This window comes from Anguilla rostrata, chromosome 19, assembly GCF_018555375.3.
Source record: "Anguilla rostrata isolate EN2019 chromosome 19, ASM1855537v3, whole genome shotgun sequence".
NCBI classification, from domain to species: Eukaryota; Metazoa; Chordata; class Actinopteri; order Anguilliformes; family Anguillidae; genus Anguilla; species Anguilla rostrata.
Genome location: NC_057951.1, coordinates 11,442,182 through 11,468,528, shown reverse-complemented (window position 1 = coordinate 11,468,528; position 26,347 = coordinate 11,442,182). Strand labels below are relative to the sequence as shown.

Genomic DNA, 26,347 nt, shown 5'->3' with positions numbered 1-26,347 from the left:
CAGAACCTTTTTTTTTTCAGTTTTGCTTAGTGTCGATGCCAACGTTGACTCTCCCTAACAGTCAATGTTTACATGATCCCTGCTCGCCCGGAGGGCAGTGAGCGCTCTGTCAGTGACTGATAGCTTACAAGAAAGAAAAAAAAATCACCCACTCACCTGCATTTGGATAAGCCAGGACAGGAGAGAAACATTTATCTGACCCGTGAGTTCAGTTACCAGTCATGCAGGATTGGGCAAATGGTTGAGAGGGGGGCAGGGTGGGCGCTAGACAAAGGCTGGTCTGTGGTGTGCAGTGGACAGAAAAATCTCCTTAGCTAGATTTTACCACTCTTACAAGCTATGAGCATATTTTTTTACCTGGCTGTTAAGATAAATGAGATGTCGTTCTGTAACCGAAGAACAGGTATCCCTCAGCGAATGGCAGTTGTTTTTTTCAGCTTTTGTTCTGCGGGTGTCTGCAGTCTTGCTGTAAAAGGAAATGCGATGCCTCTCTTATCTCTCTGAGTGGAGCGGTCTGGCAGCCGGGCGGCGGAGGCCTGGAGCCACCAGGCGAGAGGAAAACCCGCCAGAGACGCGCGCGGGAAGGCCGCCAGTGCGCTCGCGGGCCTAATCCCTCTCCTTGGCCCGCGCTCCTGCAGCGGAACCACGCTAACGCTGGTGCCAGCGCTGCTCCACAGGTGGGAGGGAATAGGGGCTGGAGCTCTGCCCCGTCCTGCCCCGGTTTCCTACTCCCCGGGCGGACGCCCAATCGGCACGCCGAGGGGCTGCAGCTGGATCAGCAGATCTTTTGTCTTTCTTTCCCACAATGCACCGCACCGCACCGCACTGCCGCCGAGAGTTCAGGGACTTAGCCGAGCGGGCCGGGCCCCATCCCTCCATTGTGAGTGTTGGCGGAGGGGCCGCTGTGCGCCGTGTTTGTTTAAGGAGCGGCGGTGTGCGGCGTGCGTGTGCGGCATGTGTGTGTGTGGCGTGCGTGCGTGTGTGTGCGTGCGGGGCGATAACCGCGCGGTCGTTGAACAGCTGTGCCGCGTCAGCGGTGCTAGCGACGGCGGGGAGCTCTCTGCTTCTCACCCCTGCACAGCGGGGATAAACGCACTGCTCCCGCAACACAGGGTTGTGACATCACACTGTGATGACTCATTTTTTAAAAGATTAAAGAGTTTATTTTTTTAAATCGGCTGTATTAATAAACTTTGCTAAATTTATCATGGGCAGCAACATGTCAGATTTAACTTTCGGGTGTGCTCAATGCTTCTGTCGCCGTATGGCAAGAAAAGTTAACGCTCACCTGGAATGTAACTACTCAGTTCAGGATCAGGGCTTCCTTTCTGACAACTGGTCATTACTGTTCATTTAAACAAATGCTTTTTTTACATTATGGGGTTGGAATACAAATGTAGATGGAGTATTGGGGGACTAGAATATAGCCTAGTCTTTACATCTGTAACAGAGTTATACGAAAGCAGTCTGATTCAACCTCTGTTTAGGTTATACCTGGGTTTTGTTTCATTTTTTTTAAACCTGAACACAAAATGCAGGTAATTGATAGGTGATTGTACAGTTTATCACCAATAGGATTAAGGATTATGCCTGTTGATGTGATTGTTGATTGTCTGCACAGAGTACGAGGGTGATGCGCTCTTATTCTCTTGTTTAGAAAACCCCTAGACGCTACACATGATTAGATTGTCTTACAGATTGTGCAAAATGTAATTTCCCCCAAAGCCAGCTTGCCTTGAAGCAACGCGGCGGTTGGATTGTTTTGTTTCTCCTTCCTATTCGCTCGAGATGCACATGATGGTTGTCATAATAAAAATAGTGGCGTGGACGTTGTTGTCCTGTAATGGTGTCGTTAGGGGACTGATAGATGAGCCCATCTCAAGGTCCTGGGTAAAGGACACTGCCAAATGTCGGCCATTGTAATGATATAGCAGTCGTAGACATCTACATGCACATTAGAGGCTCTGCGGATTCTTTATTGCTTCTCATAACGCGTAAAGCTGGTACTTGTAAATAAGCTGAAGGACAGTAAATTTTTAATGATGGCCATAAAGGCTGGGGTGCTAATTTGTAAGACTGCATAAGCCTGCGTTTGTGGATCTGCGTAAATATTAAATGTTGGGCACGTTGGCAATAAGGCCCTTTGAAAAGCCATTCACCGGTTGGCTGTAATTGTCCTTCCTCGTTCGGAGGACGTCAGTGTCGGGGAAGAGCTTAATGTGCGATTCATGGCTCTGGACTGGGAACTGTGTTACCGGGGGGCCAGTGGTGATGACTTGTGAACGCTGTCATACAGGTTACGGTCTCTTCTTGTCGTTGAGGCCCATTGATTGAGCGTGACGTTGGCGGTCGACTGGAAACCCTGACGCTGAGGGCAGAAGTGTGTGGACCTGTGTGTGTGTGTGAGAGAGACTGAATGATGTGCATCTTTTCCTCTCTTTCTCTCTAGTCTCTGAGACTGAAGGAGCCTCTATCCCGCTCTCTCTCTTTTCCTGTGTTCACTGTCCTGGTCACTCTGTCCTAATTAAGGTGCAGAGTGGAAGTAATGTCATTTTTTTTTGCAAAGTGGGCCATTGAACTTCCAGAAGGTTCCGTATCTCTGACGGGGCAGCCCAGCGGGGCTGCTGGAGCGGGGGCAGCAGGCGACCTCATTAGCGAGTGGCGCATGACACCTCTCACGAGCCGCTGATTTATCGGACCCGTTTGGAGCGGTTATTTTATGCAGATTAATCCCACCGCGCTCTTCCAGGTGGGGTTTCGCTGGTGCCCAGCGCTCTCTCCGTTTAATTACACACGCCGCTAAGCATGTGGGGCAGCGCTGGCGCCATCGGCCTTTTCTAAACGCGATTGGTCTTTTTTGTGAATAAGTCGTTCACAGGATTGCGCGCCGCGGGGAACTGGGTCGGCCCATTCACAAAGCGGGGTGGGGGGGCGGCTGGTGACTCTGCCGAGCGGCGAACCGAAACGTGGCCTTTCCCACCATGTCCCGCCTCCCGCGGATGGCCTCCACGCCGTACGTGTCCTACCGCACGCCGAGCCGCTACTCTGAGAAAAAGGCAGGTTTTATTCAGACGTGCTCCTGGTACCAGGCCCAGGCTGTGTGTTAGTGGCAGTTGGTGCAGTATGGAGTTGTATGTAATGGCACCCCAGCAGACCCATTTTCCTTTTCTTACTTCCTGTTTTTGTTCCTGCTGTGATGCACGTGAGCGGCGCCTGTCTGTCACGTAGCCGTGTGATTTACGCTCCTGTCGGCAGGCGTTTCTCGTGAGAACGCTTGCGTGCGGTATGTGTGTGTTAAGAGGGCACAGCGATTCGTCGCCAAGTGGTATGGTTTTGCCAGTTTTTTTTGGTTTTTTTTGTTTTTTGTTTCCCCGGGGAGCCTTTGTTTCCTGTTTTTCCCAATGCTTGGGACGGTTTAGAAAGCAGTGCGGTCAATCGGACAGGAAGTGCTGCTGGCCTGCGTTTCGTTTGTTGGCGTGTCCAGCGAGCCGGCGGGATGGCGGGGGTTCAGGGACGGGGCGGCCGGTTCGCATTCCCACCTGCGACGGGCCGGCCGCCGTTCCTGAGCGAGCGCTCGGGCGAGCGTCCGTACGTCTCCACCGTCCTGAGACACCCCTGCTTTTCCTCTTCCCTTTCCTGCAGCCTGTGCGGACCGTTTGACATTGACCTTTTCAAGAGAAGCGTTTTTGGAATGTTTTCGGAATGCTTTTTTCAAAATTCCATCAGTGTTCTAGAACCAGTAGTGATTTGTTACATCAGCATTAAAATGTTCAGTGTGGGGCTGCGTGTTTGTGTGTGTGTGTGTGTGTGTGTGTGTGTGCACGTGCCTGTGTGAATGTGTGCGTGTGTGTGTTTGTGTTGGTTTTAACTCAGCACTGACCCTTGCGAAACACCAAGTGACACTCAGCAATGTGCACTGATACAGATCCTGCCTTTCCTCTGTGTTTGAATTCAGCAGAAATGCTGCCATTGTTCATAAATTCAGGGCACACCTGGCCAAGAGAGCTGCTCTAGTTTTGTGCCAGACACACAAACAGGCCTGAATTCAAACCCACTTTCATCAAACAATCGTCCTGGGTAAAGTCTGGCAAACCTGAAACAACCTGTTTGCGTTGGGATTAAGTTGGGAAGATGTGACGAGGCTCACCTTATTTTTTTGTGTTGAAAGTTTTGAATAAGTATTTCAGACATTGTTCAGCAGCAAAACGAATTATAAATATTGCATCCAGCACTATAATTACATATAGTCTCAGATCCGCTTAAGAAAGTTTAACTTAGTTTGAATCACACTTCAGAAGGAAGCCCTAGAGGTCTGCTTATCGGTTTTCGTAGGTACAGAACTCTTATGTCTTGTTTGCACGTTCAGACGTACCAAAGAACCAGCCAAATTGTACTCCACCTGTGCCCAGCTGACCTATTGTACAAATCTCTACTGCTCTATCTGTGTATACCAAGCTAGTTTAATTCTGCCTTGGTGCGATCTGCCAGTTTTTTCTTTTATTTGTCCAATAAGGGTTGTGCGGGATGGTTTGATCTAGTTTGGCTCTCTTGTGCCGTGTGTGTGTGTGTGTGTGTGTGTGTGTGTGTGTGTTTAATCAGCACAAATGTGACTCACAGGAATTTCTTCACAAAACGCTCACTGGAAGGTCCTTGCAAAGTCCAGGCTCTTTGTTTTTCATCTCGATGCGGCTGGAATAGATCAGAGACGACGCTTCGGTTTCCCAGAGCAACCACCAGCAGGCTTTCCTTTCTCACAGCGAAATAAAGCCAGTTTTCAACTGAATTGCGGGAGAAAAGTTTTACCGCAAAGACGCTTTAACTGGACCAGCGTGCGGACTTTGTTCCGAGCTCCCCAAAGACAGCCGCGGCAGCGGTTCTGCTTTTTTAGGCTCAGGGCTGACTGTCGTCCCGTTTCGCCGTACCGCAGACCAGTTTAGAAAGTTTGTGCGCCCGCGCTCCAGACATGTCCTCTGCTCAGGGTCAGGGTGCAGCCCTGCTGTGGTGCCGTCACTAAGGGCAGCTGCAGCTGCAGCCTCAACCCTGTCCGTCACGGAGGACATGGAAGCGCCTCTCTGGTGCATTTGAGCTGTGAGCTGATCCACTGTAAGACCCGCTCGCATGCTGCTGGCTGTCGGATGGAGGAGAGGCCTGCTGGCTCGCAAACACTCTGTCTCTCACCACAGATGGCAGCACAGCTTGCTGAGGGACGAGGTGCCCGGCTGCTTAGACTGGCACCTTGTTCTGTTACCATGTCTTACCGTCTCTCGCTGTCTGTCTCTCCCAGCCTCCTCTCTCTCTCTCTCTCTCTCTCTTTCTCTTTCTCAGTATCAGGTTGCCAGGTTGGCGATGATGGGCAGTTTAATTTTCAATGGTCTTTTTAAATTTATACTGGTCATGCAATGAGTATGTATTTTGTTTGTTGTGACATATGAAGGAAAAATGGCTGAGATATACTGACAATTGCAATTGAGGTTAAGCCACTAGTACTGATGTAAAGGATAAATGGAACAATTTAAGGTATTTATTAAAACTCTCTGTCTCTCTCTTTCCCTCCCTCTCCAGGAAGGACCAGAACCTGCTGTCTCCGGTTAACTGCTGGTACCTGCTCCTGAACCAGGTGAGGAGGGAGAGCAAGGACCACGCCACCCTCAGCGACATCTACCTGAACAACGTCATCATGCGCTTCCTGCAGATCAGCGAGGACTCCACCCGCCTCCTCAAGAAGGTGAGGCCTATCGGTCCTCCCATGGCTCCCCAAAACACCTCCACCTTCTCCCCGCTCTCTGTCGTCCCCTCAGGCCACCACTTTCTTTACCCCTGTACCTCTGCTCCCTGTCACCCTGACACCCCCCCCCCCCTCACTCACCTCTACGCCTCCTCCTTCTATCACCTGACACCCCCGCTTTCTTCACCGTGACAACCCGCCCTTTATCTCGTCTGAACACCTTCGCCAGAACATCCCTCCTTCTGTCAATCCATCAGCCCTCCCCCCTTTACTGACTCGCAGCTCACAGGGGCGAAGACAACAGGAGAGGACAGGAGGGAGCAGTCAATGCTGGCTTTCCTGATCTCGTACCGTGGCCTCACACAGCCAGAAGCAATTATAAGTCTGCTGCTGTGTACCAGCAAATACAGGCCAGGTACACATCCGTGTTCCTGGTTGCAGGCCGTCCGGTGTTTTATTATTGAGTCGCCACACTCTTTAAGAGGCTTAGAGGTGGAGTAGACACCTGTGGTGTATAACGCTTCCTAGCTGACGGTACTTTACATTACATTTTATTTGACAAACGCTTTTATCCTAAGCGACGCACAATGAGCACGTACTGCTAGGTTGTTGGAACAACTGCGAATTACAGGTCAAATGAAGTAGAATTCTCATGAAGTATCAGTTATCCGTAGCCAGGACCACTGGTTTTGAGTAGAAGTGACTGAGTACCGGTTTTGTATGGATGAAGGCTCCCTGAGCCTGTAATAGTTATGATGTGTGCTCTCTCTCCTTTACTCTCGGGTCTGTGGTGAGCAGCACTGAGCCACACGGCAGGCCTTCAGGGGACTACTCCCAAAAAAGATTATGGCCCTGATGCACCAGGCACACATGTGCCCCCCCTCCCCCCCTCACCCCCTCCCAACCGCAACACAAAATTACAGACTGGAGGTGGATCCAGTTCTGGGGGAATGCTTTGTGGTCTGTTAAATGAGGCGCTCGCAGGGGGTTTTTTTGCCGGCGGGTCCTCTCGCTGTTCGGCTGTGAGATCAAGCCCAGCTGACATGGTATTGATGTTGGGGGAAATAACAGAGGGGTCCCGTGATGGCGGCAGTCTCTCTCATCCGGTCATAAGGGGCGCGCTGGGGGGCAGGAAGGGGAAGTGCACAGCCACCCAGCTCCTCTCTGATGTTCCGTTCCGTAGCTGCGGGCTTTAATAACAGGCCACATGTGGGCCGGGGGTACACACGCCCCCACCCCCCACAGCCCGACGGTGCTGTTAGTGTGGGGCTCTTCAGGTTTGAGTGCTGGGGTATTAACTCCACTCTCCCAGCCTTTAATGCAGCTCATACCACACAGCCCTCGGTATGCTCCACAAATAGGATTGAATGAGAACCAGGAGGGAAATGACAGGCTGTCGGTTGAGTTGTCTCGTGATTTCCGTGCCTGGTAAGCACAAAATAGTGTGGTGGTGGGACTTTGCCTGTCACAGTACTGAGTGTAACAGTGTGAGGGTTTGCCTGTAACAGTACTGAGTGTAACAGTGTGAGGGTTTGCCTGTAACAGCCTTAAATAGCGTGAGGGCCAAGCACAGGCACTGCTGGGGTCAAATGGGGCCAGCGGGTGTGGTCAGGACCCGGGCGTAGGCCGCCACGGATTCGGGGAGGAGGCGGGGCGCTCTCGAGCTCGGCCGAGGTCACAGCGGAGCGACTCCCCACCGCGAGCCGCGTCTCCACGTCTCCATGCGCCGCCGAACTGGAAAAAATGTGACCGTAAACACAGCTTATTTCAGTTCTACCGCACGCCAACACTGCTGTGTGTGCGTTTGTGCGCGTGTGTGTGCGTGCGTGTGTGTGCGTGTGTGTGTGTGTTTGAAAGGAGCAGCACCATATATATAATCAGTGCTTCTCAGCCTCTTTGATCCAGCGTTAGGTCAGCACATGACCCGCTGCAGGGTCACTGCAGGTCATTTTCACCTGTGAGGTGGAGGGAACGGTCAGTTATGTCATTTGCCTCTTCTGCCTTAAACGTGTGGCTCTGTGCTGGTTCCGGCTGATTTCATGTGCTGTCGCTTGATTTAGTGAAGCTTAAATGTCTCGGCCCCAGTTTTCTTGATTGGCGCACTTTATACAGGCTGTGTATTTACCGGCCCCACATCCTCGCGTGCGTTACCCGGGTCACATGGTTTACTGTAAGTCACCGTATATCACGCCGTAGAGACCTCAGTCAGGTGACTCTCTCGCTCTCTCACGGCCTTCTGGGAATACGGTGTGCAGGCAGCGCAGCGTGGCGATTACATAAACACCCCCCCCTCCCCCCCGCTGCGAGCCGAATGAAGTAATCCTCGTTAAAAGCAACGGTCCCCTGGGCCTGTTTGGCTTTTTTACGGCGCGCGGCCGACAGGGGAAAACGGTGTAGCGCCTAACCCGCGCGGATAACTGGCTAATGAATCACGGTTATTCACGGCGGCGCTCAGCGTTCTGCTAAACGAAAAGAAGGGCCTGTAAATTTACACGCTGATGGCTGGGGCCGGTCTCGAGGGTCACAGGAACGGTGGCAGTTTGTCGCCCGAAGCCTCTGTGCTCTGGTAGTTTATTCCGGTCTCTGAGACCGCGTGTCTCAGTCAGCTGGTGCCCCGGTCGCGGTCGCCGGGGAGACCGGGCGGCGGGCAGCCGTCTCCGATTTGTCAGTCTGCCGCGGTCACATGACCCCCCGCTCCCCCGCAGGCCAGCTGTAGAACGGCCCTGCATTCCCGGTGGAAGGACGGCTTTTTAATTGGGCTCTGGAACTTCTCCAGTTCCGTGCGATGAAGCTCGCTGTCAGCTGCCCGAACTGACAAACGACAGCAGCTCCTTCTCCTGTGCGCAACACCAGTGCGTACTCCCAGTGGACGGCCTGTTTCTGCTCTCTCCTCAGTGCATTATGGGAAATGCATTTTTTATCTGACACAGGGTTAGGAAATGAAGTCAATGTGAGGTGGCAACTGTTGTTAAGTTCTTTTGAAAAGTAGATTGGTGTCCCACTGAATACATATGGAGGATCTTAATAAAGCTATATGACTGACCAAATGACACTTTCAAGAGTCAAGAAGCGGCTAATTGTTGCAGTGCAAATCCCTTCACAGGCGCACTGATATGTGTGCCGCTTTTATTAGTGAGCTTCTTCATACTGTTCGTTAATGTGCATCTTGTGGTCGTTCTCGGCTGTGGAGTGATTTGTTTCTCCAGATGAGGGGGGGGGGAGTCCTTTTACCAGAGTTAATATCAGCAAACGGGCTGTAATCAGCTTTTATTGTTTCCCGGTCCCGGAAAGTCCGAAGACTGAGCGCTCCGCAAATTGTTTCGGGCTCGCCTGATGTTTAATATTTCGTACTGCCGTTGGTGGAAATTCCTTTTTAAGTGTTTTGCAGCTGCGTAATTGATCCTGGTGGGAGAACTGCAGCGAAGTTCGATCTCCTCCAGAGGACAATGCCGTGTGCTCAGACAGCGCTACACCTCATCGCAAGTGACAGTTTCAATAACCAGGCATCGCATTTTCATTATGTGGCTAATCACCATTCCCGCGCACTTATTAACCGAGCCAGACGCTAATGTGTTCTGATAGGATGAGCTGGTTGTCAGTTGGGGATCGCAAATTATGCAAGCGAAGGAGGCGTGGTCTTTTTTTAATGGGGACTGCACAAAAGTGCAGTTCACTAATTCACTTCATGTAATGTTCTCCCCTCTCTAGACCAAGGGACTGCAGGGTTCCTTATCAGCTCCAATAGTGTCCAGTTGCATGATGTGTAAGGGTAAAAGTGTTTTGACAGGCACCAGAGTGAGAGTTACCAAAACAGGCTGTCTGACCTGCCCCCCCACCCCCACCCTCACACCCCACCCGCCGAATGCCCCATGTGTGCGGAAAGCACACCCTAAATTGGATTATGCTGCTTAGCGCTATTTATACAGACTAAGACCATTTGTCAGTTTGCTCTAAATAGGTAAGTAAAACGGCCCAGTTTGGGCAGGAGTGCATTTGGGTTTAAACCCCTGAGGGGTACAACCCAAATACTGACTCCTCCAAAAAGAGTCCTGGCCGCAATGACATTAATCCTCTCTGTTTTGGGTCAGGACCCGTTGCCGGGGCCCTGGGCCTGGGTGGCATTGGGTTAGTGCCCAGTTATACACCCCAGAAGCTTCCCCACCCAGCAGAACCACACTGCTGAACCCAGACACTTCCCAGAGACTCAGCAGCACCGTGAAGAGAGAGCGTACTGTTTCCCTGGAAACGGAGGGGAGGCCAGTTCACCTGCCTCGCCACAGGGAATGGTGTATGTGTGTGTGTGTGTGTGATCGTGTGTGTGTGTGTGTGTGATCGTGTGTGTGTGTGTGTGATTGTGTGTGTGTGTGTGTGTGTGTGTGTGTAGATATGCGCGTGTGTCTGCGTGAGTGTTAGTTTGTTGGCTATGATATATTGACCATGATCAGTTTGGGTCAGAGGTCATGGTTGATTCTCAGGCTCCTCTCACGGTGCTGAGAAATGCCTGTAGAATGGGATTAGTGCTGGAATAATTGGGTTAGAGAGACAGCGTGTCGTGTGTGGCTGACCCCCCCCCCCCCCACACAGCCGGTACTGACAGCGAGCAGGCGTGGGCGTGGGCGTGGGCGTAGGCTTCAACAGACGCGCTCAGCCGCCATCCTGACGGGCGCGCACCCCTCCAGCCAGTGAATGGAGACGTGATTATCCGCGACGGATATTACCATCTCCCGGCCTCGACTTACACAAGCGCGTTCCCGCCATCCCGCCATTAACTCAGGACCGTATGTCCCCCGCAGTTCCAGCTGGACCATTAGGACCGTTAGGACCGCTCTGACTTTGTTCCTACGCTCGTTAGTGGTGCTGAATGGCTATCTGTGTGTGGGTTATGCTGAATGTGGCAAGGACAGTGTTTTGCGGTTTCTGCATCTGCTTATGTAAATCTTTTTCATTATTTCTTTTTTTATACTTTCAGAGCAAAGAGATCACCTTTCAGCTCCAGGAAGACTTGATGAAGGTCCTCAATGAGCTCTACACTGTAAGTGCTGACTTTTCTCAGTTTGCTCTATGGGTAGATGATTGGGATACTGTGGCAGATGAAGCTATTATGTTGTAGTTAGTGATATTACTTTTCTGTAGTTGATGCTGTTGTGCTGTAGCTGGTTATGCTAATGCACTGTAACTGATGATGCTACTGTAGTTGATGGCGTCCTGTTGGTTGTGCCCCACGGTGAACAATATGAGAATGTCCACATCACTTTCACCTTTGCTTTGTGCTGAGCTGCTGACACAGTTGGTAGAGGGTCCAGGCGATATCACAGTGTCAGACTGCACAGCGGGGCGAGGGAGAGGAGCGGCCGTTTCCACAAACAGCAAAACTTTTCAGCCTCTTTATGAAACTTTTATCTTTTGCTTCTTTTGCTGCGTGGCCGTCAGAACCACCGACTTAAAAGCCCTGCAGCTTGTGAATAAATAAAAGCCTAATAAGTGTGAGGAACACTACACTGCGTAGCGGAGGAGGCAGTGAGAGAGGCTGCCGGCCCGCACCACGTGCATTAATAATGGAGCTTTGGATCGCACCCAAAACAGACCCCCCCCTGTAAATCACCCCCTCCTCCTCCATAGGCGCTTGGTGTGATCTATGACCTCGGTCAGGGCCGTCTGCCTAACACTACCAATCAATAGTTAATTCCCCATCCTTTAACGGCCGCTGTCGGGTTCGGAGCACGGCCGGGGGGAGATTCACACTACCCCTGTACGTCAGAGGCGGCCCTGATCGCATGCAAATGTACGCCCAGGTATCGGCTGAGAGATTTCACGCTCGGAATCCGAGGCTTCCGTTCCCATAAACCCCCTGATTTACGCCGCACGATTTATTCCGCGATTCCGTTCCTCCTCCTGACCCCTCACTTGGTTTGGAGGCCCGCCCTGCCGCCTTCTTTTTCTCAACCGCAACGACGGCAGTGCGCTGAATACCCCCGATAGTGCGGCTGGGTGATTCAGGCACAGAACCGAAGCCACCAGCAGGTTTTACTCCCCCCTGTAAATCCACAGTAGTAATGTGGTTTTGTCCACTCTACCTGATTTTCCCCGTGGACACTAACGGAGAGTCGACAACGTTTTTCGAACATTGAGGGTCTCTTGTGGCTGCCTCATCGGAGACCAGCTTAATTGGACCGTTTAGAACAGTGTTGGGCTCCCAGCACCCCCCCCCCCCCCCAACCCCACACCCCTCACAGAGGAAAACTCAAGCCTGTGTTGCATCAGAAAGCCGCTGGTTTTTTTCCACTTGGGCTCTCTGAGCTGCTGTAATGACAGGCCTCGGCGTGGTGCTAATTCTGTGCCTCTGTGGAGAGTAAACACCGCCGCGCGGCTGCAGGCCGGTGAGGGCCCCGCCGGGGCCGGCCAGCCCAGCTACGGTCGCAATTACGCGGTTCCGGTCGACGGCCCGAAAACAAAAAGGGGCCACAGAGAGAGCGCCGCCCTCTCCGGTGCTTTCCACGCCGCCGCGTGTATTTTTGGAAAACCCACGGCTCGAGAGGCACGCTGGCTGGCGTTTGACTGGGGTAAGAGCGACTGCCGTCGCTCTCATAATTACAGAGCTCATGGTACGGTCGGTCGCCGTTTCCCTGGTTGCAGCTACAGCAGAGAGCCGAGAGGCTGTTTCTCTGCGTGCAGTACCCGGGCCTGCCGTCTCTGACAGTGCCAGTACACCCCCCCAGTACGCCCACCCTACCTCAGATGGATTGATTATTGACGTGTCTTGCTTCTGCTGAGACGAGAGTCACAGCCGGCTAACGGTTGCGTGTGGGCTCCCGACTCATACTGGGGGCTCTGGGGCTCGGCCTGTGCGCGTGGCTAGCGCCTTTGGCGGCTCAGCCGCTTGGCAGCCTGCGAGGCTGCAGGCTTTGCCCACGCACTTTTCGCGGACTTGAGGAATTCTGCCTCTCTCCCCCAGGGCTAAAATGTGAGGGAGAACAGAAGCAGGTGTGAAGCCATTATTGCGTTTCCACCTCCCTGGCTTCACACGAAGAGCAGGCAAAGGAGCTCCATTGGGGGGGGGGGAAGGGGGAAGACTCCTCGTCAAAAGACTTGTCTCTCAGCCTTCTGTGTGGAAGGGAAGGGGAGAATAGGGGTTGTTTTCACGCAGTGCTTTTGTCCTTCAGGTTTTCTTTGTTTTTTTGTGTAACCACCCAAGTGCTCGGGCGGTGTGCGTCAGAACCGCCGCTCGGTTGACTCCAGTCTCAGTCTGCTGTCCCCAAATCACCGTGCGCTTCCGCTACCTGCTATAAGCTGCCGACCCAGCGGTGAACGTTTGTGGAAGTCATTTGAAAGTGAATAATAGGGGTCCCCTCAGATGGTGGTGACTCAAAGAGATGACAAGCGGAACCTTTTTTTTAATTTTTTTTTATCAGCGGCTTCTTCCGGAAAGTAATATATTTTTGTCGATTTTTTTTTTTTTGACGAGAAATTGCTCTTTTGTGCATCCGACCTGAGAAGCTGAGTTGGGGCTTGCTTATCGCTGCTCTTGACTTCAAAGGCAAGGAACGGGGTGCGTGAGCAGTTAAGTCTGTCAGTAAGTCGGTCTGTCAACACCTGCCAGCCAGACGGTGGTTCCTCCGGGCCTGTGGTCACTGAGGGATGATGGGATTTTTTCTTCTTCTTCCTTTTTTTTGCTGCTCGTTTGAAGTCTCTCTGCTCCCCATTAGAGACTGTATTTTTGGCATGTCAGATACCATGTGTGGTATTATCATCATCTCTGTGTGATGGTAATCCCCACCAACTGTTTAGCATCCTTTAAAGATAGTGTTTCAAGTGCTAAGTGCCACCACAGTGCATCGTGCGTTTTTAAAGCAGCTTGTATAAACAGAAAAATAATCCTAACTCTTTGAACAGCAGGCTTTTGAATGTTTTTTTTCCTAAATTCTTAGTCCGTGTTCTAGAACTCCATAAGATCATTCTAATCACATATTTGTGATCTCACACTTTAAAGGATTCATTCTTTTCTGTGGTGTGTGGAGTTTACTTTGTAGTTAGAAGTCACTAAAGTGGTTTTCACTTAAGGGAATGGAAGAGAGGGAGGGAATAAAGCTATGGTAGCCCTACAAGCTCCCGACCTTTGACCCCTGTGCGTCCAGGTGATGAAGACCTACCACATGTACCACACGGAGAGCCTGAGTGCGGAGTGCAAGCTGAAGGAGGCGGAGAAGCAGGAGGAGAAGCAGATCGGCCGCTCGGCCGACCCCGCCTTCCACATCCGCGCGGAGGACAAGAACCAGAGGCGCAGCTCCGTCAAGAAGATCGAGAAGATGAAGGAGAAGGTACGGCCCGTTTTGGGGGTTCCCATGGTAACTGAGCATCCTTGAATATATTCTCATCCTGAAAAGGCGTCGGAACTCCCCTTTAAAAGTCAGAAAAATTGCACAAAAATGAAAAAAAAAGTAATTTACAGCTAGAAAAATACATCAGTCATTCATGCTAACTGACAAAGATGATCTCACTTACTACCAAATATGGTGTGCTACCTTAACTCAATTACACTGTAGTTCCCCCTTTTAAAAGCCCTGTTATGGCCCAAAATAGCTCTGGCTGTGGCACCAAAAATGGCTTTTGAACATCGTACATTTGTCTTTAAGATAGCACTAAAAGGTTGAGCACTTGCTTGTTTCAGTCTCTTATCACCTCCACCTCAATGTAAGGCCTTGTCTGTGGATTTCGCATAATCCTCCCAGCCACACTGCCTGATTGCCTACACCTGCATTTGTGTCAGTGTCCATGTGTTTGTGTTATCCCACAGTACTGTACAATAGAATGGTGCAGCACACTTCTGTGCCATTCAGCGCAACCTGGCTCGTGAAGCAGCTGGAAACTGCTGTAAAGTTTTAAAGGCAGCCTGTTTGCTTTTGCCCTGAGAAGCGGAAAGGCTTTGTGCTTGTTGTTACCGGGCCTGCTTTCTTTTAAACTCTGTGACCAATGGTTTAAAAGCCAAGGCAACATCTCTTCCACAAGCACTTCCTGGAATGCAATTGGGGGAGGGGGTGGGGGGGGGGCAATAAAAAAATGTGGAATTCATTGTGTGAGTCGCTGTCCACGGGTGACTGTATTGTACTGTACTGTACCAGTCAGGTCCTCACCGAGTCTTTAGACCCACCAGATCACCAGATACTCCTGTCTTACTTTTATCCTCCCTGCTTTTGAACTATATTTTTATCGTCAGTTTCTGACTGGTGACTAAGGGCTTGTGATGCTCTATTGCAGTAGAGAATGTCCATCACAACAGTATTGTACTTCGTTAACCACCCTTCCTCCCCTAATGAGTTTTCAGAAGGTGCATGTCTTCTAAAATTGGAAAGTCTTGGCTTCAGCTGTAGGGAGAGTTTCAGTATTATGAATATGGCGCAGAGCGTCTGCAGGGTGAGTCTGCAGCGTCTGGTGAGCGTGCTATGTCTGGCACAGAGGAAGTGAGTAAAGTGTGGCTGTGGAGTATCGTGGAAAAACGTTATAAGTGTGTGGTGTGGGAGTTTATTTCCCTTTGTGTTTGTCTCCACACGCGTTAGCAAAACTGGTCTGTGCTCTGCCGTGTCATTTTTTGGAGAAATGAGTTGGTCAGTCATTGAGCCACAAAATGGCGTGCTGTTTTTAGGCAGAAAAGTAGCCTTGGTTGACAATGTTTTTTTTTTTTTTTTTTTTTTTTTTTTTTTTGCTTGAATTTCAAAACGTATGCTCTCTCTCTCTTTCCCACCTCAGCGGCAGGCCAAGTACTCGGAGAACAAGCTGAAGTCGATCAAAGCCCGCAATGAATACCTCCTCACCCTGGAAGCTACAAATTCCTCCGTTTTCAAGTATTACATTCACGACTTGTCTGACTTAATTGATGTAAGTACCTAAGGGGGAAAAATGTGTGAACTGATTTATTTTTCGGTTAGAGTTACCTCAAGCTCAAGGGCCCCCCCTCCTTAATTTATTTATCTGTAAATTAACATCTGAGCTTTGCAGAGAGCCGGACCAGGGCTGGGCAGAGACAGCTCTATCCATGAGTCCTTAGGTGTGTGCGCGTGCGTGCGTGTGTGTGTTAGAGGACTGTTTCTCCGCTTGAGTTTGTAGAGGCTCCTGTCTGTCACGTGACCAAATGTCTGATGTGAGCTGTGCTTTGCCCTTCCGGTCCTGTTTTGGGACTGTGCCCTGGTGGCAGCTGGTGGGGTGCTGTTCGGCCTGCTCTTGGCTCAGAATGCCTGGGCTGCACAGGAGAGTCATCACACCTGTCAATCATCCCACCTCAGAGCGAGAGGTTCTCACCCTGACACCAGCAGGCAGCGCATAGCCCCGGAACACACAGGGTTGCTGTGGCTGTGACGCAGAATGTGGTAGAATTTCAGGAGTTTACATTACAAATTAGTTTTGAAAAGCTGGTTGGTCAGTGAAATGTCTTGAGTTTTAGTCTTAACTTTCATACAGACGCATGTTCCATTATTTCATGTGTTGCTGAAGTATTTTTAGCTTAAGTGTAGAAATAAGACCCTGCCCCAGAAACCCACTTTATGAACTGTTCATATCTCATGCGAGTGGTTCACCCCTGGGCCCTGAACGCACCGAGCTCTCACCAAGCTCTCACCAAAGAGCTTTATTACTGCAGCGCTTACGCAACCTGCCCTGAATATCAGTTATTTATGAAACGGGGGCCCTACCTGGAATATTACTTTCACCTCAAAAATAAATGTGCTGTGCCACCTCCAAGCATGCGCATTAGGTCTGTCAGGGCATCGTTCGTCTGGTGGAATCTGCACTCCCTTAACACTGAAACAGAAATGGCCAGGCTTTAATGGCAGACCGTGTGTTTACAACCAAACCGCTCCTTCTGTTCCGGAAACCTGCGAAGTGTGTGGGTTTTATGTCTGTTTCCATGGTTATTGTTGTTTTGCCTGTCTGCTCCATACACTGTGAACTGAGCTTTGTAACTGGGACTGTTGGGTTTTTTAGATTCTTTGGTAACCGATTAGAAAGACAACTCCGTATGGGGCCACTCACTGTACATTTGGAGCCAGATCCACAGGTACACAGGTGTATTTGTGTTCAGCAGTAGGCCTTTGTTGTTTGTTTTGCCGGGCAGTGCTGTGACCTGGGTTACCACGCCAGCCTGAACCGGGCCCTGCGGACCTACCTCTCGGCCGAGTACAACCTGGAGACCTCGCGGCACGAGGGCCTGGACATCATGGAGAACGCCGTGGACAGCCTGGACCCCCGCAGCGACCGCCAGAGGTTCATGGAGATGTTCCCCACCGCCTTCTGCCCGCCCGCCAAATTCGAATTCCAGTCCCACATGGGGGACGAGGTCAGTCAAACACAGGACAGTGACTAACAGGACAAATTTCTTATTTCTTATAATTGCCTATTGCAGTGGTGACATAAATGTGTTCATTCTGTGTGTACGGACTCTTGAGGCAACACAGTGTGCGCAGTGAACACTGTTGAATAGTTAATGTGTTACAGTCAGATGTTGGTTTGGCTCGAGTTTGGTTCCACATTTTAATAAGTGCGTGCAGCCAAAATGAGAGGGGGAAAAAAACTGTCACAGGTTTATTGAGGTTTAATGGGCTTTCATTCCGAACTTGGCTCTGTTTTGAGCGATATCATGTCTTATTTATTGTCAATAAAATGTTCAGAAGTGCCTGATTCAGACTCGCAATTTCCTGTCAGGTGACTGCAACTTCCTGTTTGCTGACCTGTTGCTCTTCCCCTGTCAGGTGTGTCACATCACGGCGCAGCCCCCAGTGCAGGCGGAGCTCCTGCTGAGGTTCCAGCAGCTGCAGTCCCGCCTCGCCACGCTCAAGATAGAGAACGAAGAGGTGAGCGCCCCCCTCAGGACCGGAGAGGTCCTGCATGCTCGGTAGAAGCAGGTGTTCCAGCAACGTTTTGAGTTTTCAGAGCTCACTGTACTGAAACGCAACACTGTCCATGGTATGGCCAGTCCCAGCCATCGCGTTTTCGGGGAGCCTCTGAGAAAGCTGCTGCATTATTGAGTCCCGCGGCCCACGCTGGTAACTAGTTGTTCCCTGAATAATTGATGGCGTTTTAACAGCTTCTTGCCGGGAGCCCTTTTTCTCCAGCCCGATAAAGATCTCCAATCTGCGGGATGACAGCTGGCTGCTCTGCCCCCCAACCCCCCCCCCCCCCCCCGCACGGGGAGCTGGAGAGCGGGCGGTCCCGCCGTGGGACAGGGGTGTAGGCCTTCGCATTGGGCGCCCCTGGGAGTGAGGGCTGGGGGTGGTACCCCATAATGTGGGTTATGGGTCTCCTTCTTCCAGGAAAGAGGATGTTAGGATTTGAAGGGGGTGGGGAAGGGTAGCTGTTTGCAGCTGTAACACACCTGTGAGGTCAGTGTTTTCTTTCTGTCCTGGCTGCTTCCAGTCTGAGGTAAGACTCAATCATAGTCCCCATTGACTTTCTGACACCAACTAAAAGCCTTGTGATTATCCCCCTTCAAACCCCCCTCTCATAGCAGAAAATGGTACGGTCCCTAGGGTGTGTCCATGGTAACATGAACAGCAGTACAGTAATGGTTGAATGGGTTTTCCACAGATGTTGAATCGCATTTCGAATTTAGATACTTTTCTTAACCCATCTCAGGGGAATAGTCAGGCAGAATATGATGTTTTTCTGTTGCCCTGTAACTACTGGATTGTTATGCCATATACTTTCACCAGAGAAACAGCACGTCACCACAAGGATGTGAACTCAAAAAACACAGAGGTTGCAAAGTGTTTTTAGCTGTGGCCCAGGATAACTACTGTTTATATTCTTTAATTCAGACTACTCCTTCAAACCCTGCAGTTTAGTTTTTGTGTGTTTAGAAAAAGGAGGTTGATTGCCCAGTATTCCTCCATCCTCTCTCTCTCTCTCACACACACACGCACACACACACTTTCATCAGTCTCATCTTATTTCTCAGGCGCTGTTATTTAATGGTATTTCCCTGCATTAATCAACCAAAAGGATTTCCACGCATTACCGTTTAACACACCAGAACACAGTTAAAATGTTCAGTGTTAAATCAACTCGGTGCGCATTTGGTCCCAACTGGACTCCTGTGTAATCTGTTAGAATTGAATTAACAGTGGCCATTTTTACATTACATTTACTTGGCAGACGCTTTTATCCAAAGCGACGTACAAAAAGTGCATTTCATGGTCATAGACAACTGCTAAACACAGGTTCAGTAAGGTACAATACTTATTTTGTACAGCTATTTCTAGCCAAGAACACAGTTCACACAGTGAACACTATTCTGACCTAACCTCTGCAAAGCCAACTAGGCAGAAGAATAAGCTACAGTATTAGGACAAATACAAATTGCCAAAAAGTGCTGGGATGGGGCAACATGTAACAAGTGTCATGAAAAGGGGGGGGGGGGGTTATTTATTTTTTATTTATTTTTTTTATGAAAGAATGAAATACAGCGTGGTGGTGGTTAGTCTAGTGTGGAGCGACTCACGGGAGGTTACGAGTTGACTGAGTTTGTGCTGTAACACTGTGCAGAAGGGAGGCTCTGCTCAGATGAGTCACATGTACTTGCCCTTTTGATGTGTGCGGTGCAATGCAGGGTGAGCCATTAGCGCTGGTGTACATTACCCTTCAGGTCATTCGGTGTGATCATTAGGGCGCTGTGCGGTTCTCCTGAATGACTGAGGTTAGGTTACGCTTGCCCTGCAGGCCTCCCCTGTTCTTTAATCATGAATTTTATATAACCCGTCTTTCAAAGCGTAAATACCGTCTCCGGTAGACGATGAGTTATTTATTTTTTTGGTGACCCCGGGGGTTTTTGTGCCAGTGTGCCATCGCCCTGCCAACATGGGGTGGCACGCGCACGCGGGCGTTTCTGCCTCTCTCTCTCTCGCACCCCCGCTCCCGGAGCTGACCCCCCTGCCGTCTCCAGCTGGTCAACAGCACGGTCGTCTGCGACCGGACACGCGCGACCCCGCCCTCTCCTCTCCCGTGTGCCACGCGGGCGGCATTCCGTGCCCTCTCCGGCTTGGCTTAACGCCGATTCAGCCGTCCCTGTACGGGCCTGCTGTTAATGTGCAGGGATAATTCAGCACTGTTCTGGAGTAGCAGTTTGAGCACGTCCATCCTCCCAATACAGTCTGAGAAGATGGAGAAACTCCTGAAACAGCCCCATCCGCAGAGCACCGTCCTTCCCTCCCTCTCTCTCTCCCTCCCTCCCTCCCTCTCTCCTGAGTCTGACAGGGCAGCCTAATTTGTTATGGTTTAAATTAAAATGCAAGACAGCGAGGGTATAGAGGTTGCAGATGTTCTCGTGATAGGACAGGAGATAGCGGAGGGGAACATTTTTTAAACACCGAAGTCAGTTTATTGGCAGACGGGTACCATTAATCCACCGTGGCATCTGAAGTTTTGCCAGCCCGCCTGTAGGCCCCGTGGGCGTGCGTAACCGCCCCTCTCCCCGCCCCCCCCAGGTGAAGAAGACCTCTGAGGCCACGCTGACCACCCTCCAGGACATGGTGACCATCGAGGACTACGACGTGTCCGAGTGCTTCCACCACAGCCGCTCCACCGAGTCGGTCAAGTCCACCGTGTCCGAGACCTACCTCAGCAAGCCCAGCATCGCCAAGCGCCGCGCCAACCAGCAGGAGACCGAGCAGTTCTACTTCATGGTGAGAGCCCCCCCCGCAGGCACTTCCTGTGCAGTGCGGCCGAGCTCCTGGAAAACATCCTCGATGCCGTCTAATCAGAGAACCTAATTGCTCCCGTTTCCCTGCAGAAATTCCGGGAGTACCTGGAGGGCAGCAATCTCATCTCCAAGCTGCAGGCCAAGCATGACCTGCTGAAGAGGACACTGGGAGATGGTAATGATGCCACCCCCTCCCCCTCCCCACCTCCTGTGTGTGTGTCACCACAGAGTCTATAGACTCTCTGGATAATCTGCTCCTGCGTTCCTTCTGACCTCTCTGCTTCTTAACTACAGGAGGTCCAAGTTGGTAACAGGAGGTCCCGTCACTGTACAGTACAAGAGAATCAGTGCCACATTGTCATAATTGGTTGCTGCTCCCCTTAATTAATTTTGCGTAAATTTATCACTGCCGACTTTCAGCTTCGACAGTCGGGAGAGGGAACTTTCGATGCTTGCAGAACGCAGAGCTGCGCATCTGGTGGGCCTGTGCTATCTAAGGTGTCGGGGGCGGCGGCTTCGCTTGCAGTATAAACACAGCCCACCTCTGCAGCGGGCGGTGACGATAGCGAGTGCCTGCTGGGTGGTCCCCGTAAACCTGTCAGCTGGGTAGAGTGAGAAGACAAGCGGCGGTTTAATTACCCAGGCTTTTCACCGGCAACCTTTGTGCTTCCGACCGAACGGCAAACACAGAGGGGAGGGACAATGTGCGAAGCCTGGCACACCTTCCTTTCACCCTGACAAGTGGCGGCTTGTTCCTGCTCCCAGCAGATGGCCGGCAGTTTGGTGTCTTTGTGTCTTTGTAGCGTTTTGGTAATCTGCTAGCTGCAGTGATTGTGCGTGAGAAAGAAAATGTGAATGTGGGTGTGTGTGTGCGTGCGTGCTTGCGTGTGTGCATTTGTGTGTATGTACATGTGCATGTGTGTATGTGTATGTGTATGTGTGGCCGCTTGGTGCTTGTGCATGTATGTGTGTGTTTGTGTATGTGTGTGTAGGACCTAGGCAGATGGCTGGTCACATGCTTTACTGAGCGTGTGCACACGATGCCGCAGGACTCCCAGAGTGTGGACCCGCTCTTCCGCTCCCTCTCTCACCCTCCTCCTCCTCTCTCCTGTCTCCACAGGTCACCGCCCCGAGTACATGACCACCAGGTAAGAGGAGTCTACTCCTTTCATTCCTATCCACCAGTCCTCACAAGTACTGCACAGCGTCAGATACCGAAGGTCATAGTCAGTCCGCTCTGTCCACCGGTGTGTAAGACCCCACTGTACTACCCACCAACACCGGCCACTGGATATCAGTACAAAAAAAAACCAGGATATAAATGCAATATAACTGACAGCCAAGGGGGAGGGTGGGGGGGCTGGGGAGGAACTGAAGGGGGGGTGTACACATCCCCTGCGGTGTGCAGCTGACAGGAACTCACTGAAAGGAAAAGCGCCAGCATGAACATCTCCCCCACTGGTACTGGCCAAAAGCAGAAAGCAGCCAGCAGTGACAGACTGTGTTCAGGATTCACAGAACGAACAGACGCGAGCGGATAAGGGAGGGGCTCCTCCCCTGTGCCCCCCTTCATCCCCTACATCCCCCTGCTTGAAGACAGCGTTATATTCACAGTGGGTAGGGGATTGCTCCAATCCTATGGACTTTGGGGCTAGGTAGCTTTTTGGAGACAGGGAGTGTGTGACTTTGGATTCACGTCTTTATTTTCCCTTTTGTTTTCTCTCTCTCTCTCTCCATCACTTGTAGCCGTGGACGACGGAACTCGCACATCCGGCACCAGGTACAGTAGAGAAAGCACTGCTGGATCAGGACTACACTTCCTGTCTCTTGCCTGCACTTCCTGTCCCTTGCCTGCAGTTTCTATTTCCTAGCGCCTGCTCCAATTCTGACCTCACAGCTATTCCCTGCCATCGCTTACCTGTGTAACTGAACCAGGAAGGTTTACAGCCAAAGACTCAGATTGGGTAGATTAGCCAGATTAGTCCTGTTTGTACAAATCTTATTGGGTGATATCAGTAATCCTGCGCAGCATTGGTTTGGCCGATTCCCAGTAATCCTTCGCAGCATTGCTGTGGTTGATACCCAGAAATCACACAGCTGGGGCTGATTTGTCCTTGGGCTGTACGTGGTGCCTCAGCTGTGTTCAGTGAAAGGACCCGTCGCTGAGGGAGCAGGAGGTACAGCAGCGGAGCCTCAGGCTGAAGGGGGGAAGCGTTTAACGCTGACAGACTGCTCCCCTCCTGAGCCTGGAGCCGCCGCCCTCCCTCCCTCCTGCTGATAGAGCATCACTTATGCACACCGGCCACTCTGGGCCTCACGCTGAGCCACACTTAGCGCCCGCTAACAGGTCCGTGCTTACGTATGCGCCTGAAACGCATCAGCCTACAAGTATTTGTGTGCTGACAGGCTGGCTCACACACTGTTAAAAGGATTAAGAGAGACACCGTTGGGTTACATCAGCGGAAATATGCGTCTCTAATTTCGCGGGTTCTGCTGTAAGCCTTCGCCTTGCCGGATCAGTGACTCTCCCACAAGCCCTGCCCCGAACGTCATTGCGCGTGCCGAAGTGATGTCACGTTAACCGGAGGGGCGAAAGGACACAGTCACTCATGACCCTTCTGCCTCGTCTCCTTTTAAGGACTCCGCACAGGCCATCCCCCGCGTGGTGGAGAGCTGCATCCGATTCATCAATCTGTACGGTGAGTCATCCTCTCGCCCTCAGCACCCCGAGCCGGCCTCTGACCACTGGAATAAAAAACAATACAGACCGACCACCAAGAAAACACACACATGCACGCGCGCGCGCACACACACACACACACACACACACGCGCGCACACACACACGCACACACACACACTCTCACACACACACACACACACACACACACACACACACACTCACACACATTGTCTTCTGTGAGTTAAAGTAGCTCTAGGCAGTTCCTGAAATTCTGGAAGTTATAAACAAACTGTTCCGAGGGACGGGGGGGGGGCCCTTGTTTGAGGAAGGGGATAGAAGCTAAACCCCCCTCCCCCTTCCTGGGCTTTCAGGATAAATGCAGACCGAAAAGCCACCTGCCTCTCAGCAGGGGCCAGCTTGGTGGTCGCCACCCTCCACCCAGCTGCACCTGAGCGTTGTTCCGGTGTTTCCCGACCGTCTCACTGATCCACCCCCCCCCCCCCCCCCGGTGCCCATTAAACACTACTGAGCTCCAAATTCAAGGACCCAGAGACGGTAGGAGAGGACGCGAGGCACTCTTCGCCGGACCGAATCGATGAGACCCTGACAGAAGAGAGATCATCTGCAGTCTGACTGCTGAAGGTGTCGGTTGAGCCGGCTTCCCCTGACAAAGCAGTAAAACCATCTCACGGAGGGCACCGGGAGGCTAATTTAGACTAATTCAGACTAATTTAGCTCAGGCTTGAACTCTGACTGTTCTCATTACAAAATGTTAATCTGAAATGGAGGGTGCTTAATTCGCCCCTCGCTCCTGGTGAATCCTCCTTCGCGTGGGTATCAGGCTCTTGCACGTCTTCATTGTTTCAAAATGGCTGTCACGGCTGCTGCTCGGGCGACCAGAGAAAGTGTTCCACTTTTTTACCTCATAAACTTTCCAGGGTTTCTCATCTTCTCGAGAGCTAATTGCTTTTATAATGTCTTTCTCTGTGTAACTGTTATATGTTCCAGGAGGGAATTGCTTTTTGATACATCCACTAGTAAGAAAAGATGAGAGAAACTTCTGCTTGCCCTTGAGGCAAATTTTCCTTGCAAAATTACATACACACAAAGCCATAACAGAATAAACTGTACCATATTCACAACCGTACAAGCACAGTGTTGTATACTTAAAGGCAGAGCACTTAAAACATACAAAAGTTATTTAAATACTGATTCAGTGATAAATGTTCAGTAACTTTTAATGGCATAAATATCAATGAATAGGGAGAGGGATACAATTTTGCAATTGTAATTAAATTAATAATTGTAATAAAAATGACAGTGATAATGATAATTGAATTAACAGAAGGCAGCTTACTTGAATTGCTCATATAAACTGATCTGTGAAGCAGTCTGTTTTTAGCTTTTAGCAAATAAAATGTGATTGGTTAACTGATTGTGTGCTTTACTGAACTCCAGGCCTCCAGCACCAGGGTATTTTCAGAGTGTCGGGGTCACAGGTGGAGGTGAATGACATCAAGAACTCATTTGAAAGAGGTGAGCGAGAGTCATGCTTCATGCAGCAAAATAAAGCTGCAGTCACATAAAAATGTAAATTCTATTAAACACTGAATTAACTTTTTAAAATCATTGTTATCCTTGTACTTGTGGAAGTGAATGAGTCTGAATTCTGGGGAGGTAAAATCAGAAGGAATGTTTACACTTAATTGGCACCAGATATTTGGATAATCTTTAGCAGAGAATGAACTGTTTCTGTTTCAAATTTGAAAAAATAAATATTTATTACACCACCTGGAAGTTGTCATTACAGTGTTTCGCATTTGAATTTAGTAGTTTTGTTTTTCCCTTTTTTGGAGTAATTTTGAGACGTGAAATTGCTACTTTGTGTAATTCAATAATCATATAGTTTGTATTAAATTTCTTCTTGGTTCAGTCCAAAGGGGCAAATGAGAACACACAATCCCAATTATTTCGTGACCCGCGGATATGATTCTTTGTGTTCGTAACCATGGTGACACCCCTGCTGAGCCCCCTTTCGCGTTCGTCTCTCAGGAAACGACCCGCTGACGGACGAGGAGAACAACCACGACATCAACTCCGTGGCCGGGGTGCTCAAGCTGTACTTTCGGGGGCTGGAGAACCCCCTCTTTCCCAAGGAGAGGTTTAACGACCTCCTCTCCTGCATCAGTGAGTGGTTCCGGAATGTTCCGCCGTCTGTCTGATGGCAGCCAAAACGCGAGCCGGGGGGGGGGGGGAGCGGCACGGCACGTGCGTTCTTTAACGACGGAGAACATCGTGACTCACTCCGCCTCGGACTCTGTACCGCGGAACTCGAGCGGTCCGTCTGCTCGCTTTTACGGGAAGTCTCCGCAGCTGCCGGCCGACGCCGAGCGATTAATTTACACGGTCTTCGCCGCGCTCTCTCGGCCAATCGATTCGATCCGCGCGGCCTTCAGAATCACCCCGAGGTCTCCGCGCCGCCGTTATTTGCAGGGAGCATTTTAATCGGCGGCTTGTTAAGTCGCCGCCCCCTTTTATGCTGATTTGTGTACGGGCCACATTGTTGTTGCGCTTATTAATTTTTTTTGTTAGCGGATTCAGCGGCGGTTGTGATGGAAACAAAGCTCTGCTCACCCCAAGACAGTGAGTCACATAACTGCAAACGGGACAATAAAGAGGAAACTCTGCCCGGGGGGTGGGGGGGGGGGAGGCATTGTGCATTCAGTCTGGCCATGAATGCGTCGTTTCTCTCCTTATGTCACGCAGCTTGGCCCTCTGACCGAGCCCATGTGCTGGGAAAGAAGCGGCATTGATGTAAAAAATCTGCTCAGTACAGTCAGTGCTAGCATTTACCGGCTTGCATACCAGCCCAAAGGCCCACGGGCGCTAACTCCGCCCACACACATGCGGGACGTCCACAATGTCGTTGGGGTAGAGTCTGGAGTCAGAGGAAGGTGTAATCCATGCCAAAATGTCAGCCAACCTCAGAAATAGTCTACACAGAAGAAATAATTTCTGTTGTAATCCTCTTTATCATCAGTGCTTCTCCCTTATTCAGCTGGTGAACAGTCATTGAGAGTTTTCTTTGGTACATTGTTGATGGTTCACAGAGTCTGTTGTTTATGGCACCACTCCCATTTTTGTAGTGATTAAGACACTCAATACACACACTTTGTTATATTTCATCAATGTGCACTGCAGGTTGAATCAGAGGTGAATCAGGTGTAAAATCACAAGGAAGGTGATAGCAGGGCCTGGGG

At 50.8% G+C, this 26,347-nt stretch overlaps 1 protein-coding gene across 1 annotated transcript in view; it reads left to right on the top strand.

Moving 5' to 3' along the window:
• The window catches only part of LOC135245922 (SLIT-ROBO Rho GTPase-activating protein 1-like), a 64,864-nt gene that overhangs the window by 24,620 nt on the left and 13,897 nt on the right, over positions 1-26,347 (top strand). Inside the window, 13 exon segments of the mRNA XM_064319312.1 lie at positions 5,563-5,725; positions 10,695-10,757; positions 13,858-14,040; positions 15,467-15,595; positions 16,827-17,048; positions 17,461-17,562; positions 20,191-20,388; positions 20,496-20,580; positions 21,526-21,553; positions 22,152-22,185; positions 23,044-23,104; positions 24,546-24,623; positions 25,140-25,274. Of these exon segments, the coding sequence (XP_064175382.1) occupies positions 5,563-5,725; positions 10,695-10,757; positions 13,858-14,040; positions 15,467-15,595; positions 16,827-17,048; positions 17,461-17,562; positions 20,191-20,388; positions 20,496-20,580; positions 21,526-21,553; positions 22,152-22,185; positions 23,044-23,104; positions 24,546-24,623; positions 25,140-25,274 (1,481 nt within the window).